This window comes from Lygodium microphyllum, chromosome 28 (genome assembly GCF_053477565.2).
Source record: "Lygodium microphyllum isolate KBCC chromosome 28, Lygodium_microphyllum_v1.1.10, whole genome shotgun sequence".
Classification (NCBI taxonomy): Eukaryota; Viridiplantae; Streptophyta; class Polypodiopsida; order Schizaeales; family Lygodiaceae; genus Lygodium; species Lygodium microphyllum.
Window position 1 is genome coordinate 6,845,837 of NC_141162.1, and position 4,241 is coordinate 6,850,077.

The 4,241-nt window shown below is 43.9% G+C and overlaps 1 protein-coding gene across 1 annotated transcript; it reads left to right on the forward strand.

Moving 5' to 3' along the window:
• The first annotated feature begins 305 nt into the window (after positions 1–305).
• On the forward strand, positions 306–1,227 carry LOC148011158 (uncharacterized). The gene is made up of 3 exons (XM_087670451.1): positions 306–746; positions 838–984; positions 1,069–1,227. Exons 1-3 carry the CDS (start codon positions 306–308, stop codon positions 1,225–1,227), a joined length of 747 nt encoding a protein of 248 aa, XP_087526577.1.
• The last annotated feature ends 3,014 nt before the right edge of the window (positions 1,228–4,241 follow it).

The following is a 4,241-nucleotide window of genomic DNA, read 5'->3' on the forward strand; positions in this document are numbered from 1 at the left end:
TACCGTCACGTGAGGGCTCACGGCCACCATCACGTGCTCCCTCACAGCCACAGTCACGTACACAGTCACGTGCAGCCACCCCTAGTCATGGCTACTCCCGCAGTACAGATGAGAGCCGACGCCGCAGTAGGGAGAGCGGGAGTGGAGGATTATGCGGCGGGTGCTTTGGTGGGGGGGGTAGTAGGGCACGCGGTGAGAGAGGGCATGGAGGGAGGCATGTACGAGGAGACAGTGAGGAGTCGGAGGAGGCGAGAGAGGTGGAGGGAGAGATTTTCTATGATGTTACGGATAGGGGTGGGGTAGTCATGGATGCGAGAGGGAAAGAGGTGATGGAGTATATGCGGGGGGTAGTTTCAAACATGTATAGAAACTATTTTGTAAAATTTAAAGATCAGGATAGCCGGTTAGTTAGGGAGGTCCTAGATAGTGTACATAGTCGGTACCCCAATCCCCCACGAGCGACATTCTCGGATGTATGGGGAAGGACACGAATAAGGGAGATCTTAAGTAATAAAAGATCTCACCTTAAGAAACTCGCGTACGATGATGGGGTGAATGTAGCTGCGGGTGGCTATCCTTGTGAGAAACCTGCCACTGCCCACAAACGCGAGTGGAAGGAGGCAAAGAAGCGCGCAGAGGGAGGCGTGAAGAGCAGGCAGCATGTGGAGGCACGACGGATCCAGATGGAGACCATTGGATCGTCGCATTTCGGATCTGGCGGCGTCGAGTCGTGGGAGGCAGAGTTCGTAAGTAACTTGCCTCTTTATTTGATTGTTTGCCAAATTCATTGATTCTATGATTGTTTTGATCTTACAAACTATCTTCATTATGTTATAGCGACGGGTTATGGGGAGAGGGCCCACAGCCTACGAGACTGGGTATGCTCGCCGCAATAGTAGACGTGACACGTGGGCCATCTTCAGAAATGAGGGACGTATTACGGATGCGCAGTTTGACGCGGCCATGAGACCATACGGTCGACAGGTACTTGAAAACTCTAAATGAATGATTTCGGTTTATTTAATTGCATATATATGTATACTTACATACGGTATATTTCTTGAACAGGCACAAGCTGTTGATGCTCCTGCCCCTGATGATCCAGCCGCCACTGCTGATGTTCGTGCCACTGCTCCTAGTGGAGGCGAGCACCACTCATCGGAACATACCGATGCGAGCTCCTCTGATCATGGAGAGAGCACAGGGTCCTCATCATCCTCTGATTAGCTTTCAGAATACTGTAGGATGTGGTTGTACAAAAAAATTTTGTAACTGAAGCCATGGGCTTTTTTGCACCTAGCTCCCTATTTGACTTTGTATATATTTGTTCCTAATTAAAGCCATGGGCTATTTTGACATATGGACTCCCTTGTACACAAATGTATCATGTATTGACAATGTATTGAATTGTGAGTCTTGAGTCGTGTATTAAGTTTTAGATAGTAATATTGAATCGTGTATTCATAGAGAGTGAGTCTTGAAATCTAAATCGCTCTTTTTTTATGGTGCAATGCACCAAAAAAAAAATCCAGAGAGTGCCTTTGGGTGGCTGGATGCTGGAACAGCATCCAGGCACCCAAAAGCACTCTCTGGATTTTTTTTTTCCCTCTGCGATCGCGTGTATATGCGCGTGTCATTTGTCAAAATCGCGTATATTTGCGCGGATAGTCTGTTAGATTCACGTGTAAATTTGCAGCAAAACTGCGCAGAACGCGTGTATGGGGTCGTGTATTCGCGCGACTGGCTGTCACTGTACACGCGCTTTTACACGCATGTCTCTGGCCGCGATGATACACGGGCCCGACACTTTTTTTCCCAAGTCATTTTGTGTGGCTAAGAGCGCGGGTATGAGCCCGATCCCTTGTAGTGCTTTGTCTATTCCATCTAAACCTTGGGAACATATTTCTATGGATTTCATTACTGGTTTACCAAATACTAAATCTAACCATGACATGATTTGGAAAGTTGTAGATAGATTTAGTAAGCAAGCATATTTCATTCCATGTAAGAAAACTTTAACAGCATCACAAGCAGCAAAGTTATTTTTGAAAACTGTTTTTACTAACCATGGATTGCCAAAAGTGATTATTTCAAATCGTGATTCTAGATTTTGTAACAATTTTTGGATTACACTGTTTGCAAATCTAGGCACAAAGATTGATTTCTCATCTGCGTTTCATCCAGAAACAAATGGACAAACAGAAGCCACAAATAGCACCATTCTAGATCTTTTACGTGCATATACTATCTCTAAACCTCAGACATAGGATACTCATTTGCATTTATTACAGTTTGCATATAACAATACACCGCACACATCTACAAAGAAAGCACCTTTTGAAGTCATTTATGGATATAGATTATCTACACCTGTTGCATCTTTGTCTAATAGAATTCAGAGTGCTGATGATATTGCTAGTATGCATAACAGTATTTTTGATGAGGTTAAGGATATGATTGCTAAAGCCCAACAATCATATACCATCCTATAGAGGAAGCACAATGGATGCACGCTAGAGACTTAAATGCTTTCCCCACTCTGTTAGCTCCACATTGAGCTAATAGCAATTGAGGTCAATTGCTATCCCACCCCGGGGGTATGATGCCAGGAGGCATATTCCATGGTGGATTCCGTGCCAGGGTGGATTCCCTGAGGTTTTACGGTGGATTCCGTAAACTTAGATGACCGGGGCTCATACACAAAGAGGATTCTTTGTGCGAGAAGTTGATGGGGACGCCTGTCCTTTTCGGGCGTTTCATTAATTTAGTGTGTACATGGGTGATTCCATAGCGGGTGATTCCGCAAAATGCATATTAAATTAATAAACGTTTATGAGTTTAGAGTGCGCACTCGTAATAAATTAAGGTTAGGATTTATTTCTAACCAGTTGATTTATTTATGTAGCTGAAGACTGCTAGGTATTCACTTTTGTCCGTTTAATTGTATTATTTTACTAACGATTGTGAATGCTTCAGTTGATGTGTAGAGATAGCAGCAGTGGCGGAGGAAAGCATTGGAGTTTAGCGAGTATTCGACCTTTGGATTATATTTTGATAGGCGCCACGCCTATATTTTGTTATGTCTATTGAGGCATTGATTATTGATTATTATTTTGTATGCGCCTATGCGCACGGATATGTTATTTCTATTTGGACATTGTGTTGGGCGTGCCAGACTCTATGGGCACCGTCCATTAGCTTTATTTCCTATTTTTGTAGAAAGCAAACTCAAAAGCTAAAAGCTTGTCATATTTTTGTAAATTGGGCTATTATTGAGCATGAAGATGGAAATATACATAAAATACATGCTTTGTGAAGCGCTCACACAAGGCATGGGGGAGATTGAACCCAATTGGTCTCTTGCTTCTTGTCGTTCATGCTTTTACATTGTTTTTTGTTCAAAAAGATAGAGTTCATTGTTCTTGGGGACCTTCCGGGATTCACTACGTGAGCATACTGTGACCGATCTACGCACCACATTCCGTTCCCCTAAAACAGCGAAAATCGGTTAAGACATAACTGTAGGTCAACGCTTTTGTTGTTCGTGTCCTTTGACGATCCTCCCGCTGTTCTTCGAGATTTGAGAAAAGTTCCCGGCCAACCGAGACCACCCAACCGTAGGACGGACCCATGGCCCATCCTCCGCACTTTCCTCTGTTTGTTTTAGTTATGTAATTATCTAACACATTAATTGGACATGTAACAATCATCTTCTTTAATTAAACCGTTAAGCACTGGCTCCTTCACGTAATCTTATCACGTGACATAGAAAAACAATATCAAACAAGTTCTTTATTAACATATCATCATATTTATCTTTGAAATACAAGGAGTTCTGCCCGTAGGCTTGTCCATAATCCACCCGAAGGCTATCAAGTAATCCACAGGGATCACTATTCCAAGCTTCCGCCCGTAGACTAGTATGCGGGCCTCGAGATCCAATCCCGAGCCACGTTAGCCTCTTGTGCAGGACCCGAAAGGCGAGGGATTTAAGGCCAGAGCCCCCCTGGCACCCAAGTGTCCTCTTGCTCCAAGTAGAGCTCAACGGAGAGACCTCTCGTGGCGGGTTCGGTCCACGTTCCCAGCAACAACCCCCTTGGTTAGGGTCAGGCCGGCAATCAAGGGTAACTGAAGTTGCCTCTCCCTTCAGGCCTTCAACCTGAAGTATAGATATTCATTTAATTTGTAATTCATAAATCAAATAGTGCTCTAAAATCTCTAACAAGCACAAACATTTCCAT

Bases quoted from the DNA above. Each gene is read 5' to 3' on its own strand.
- LOC148011158 (XM_087670451.1), top strand. From the start codon at position 306: ATGGATGCGAGAGGGAAAGAGGTGATGGAGTATATGCGGGGGGTAGTT. The intron at 747-837 runs GTAAGTAACTTG...ATTATGTTATAG, and splicing joins AGTCGTGGGAGGCAGAGTTC to CGACGGGTTATGGGGAGAGG. The intron at 985-1,068 runs GTACTTGAAAAC...TTTCTTGAACAG, and splicing joins TGAGACCATACGGTCGACAG to GCACAAGCTGTTGATGCTCC.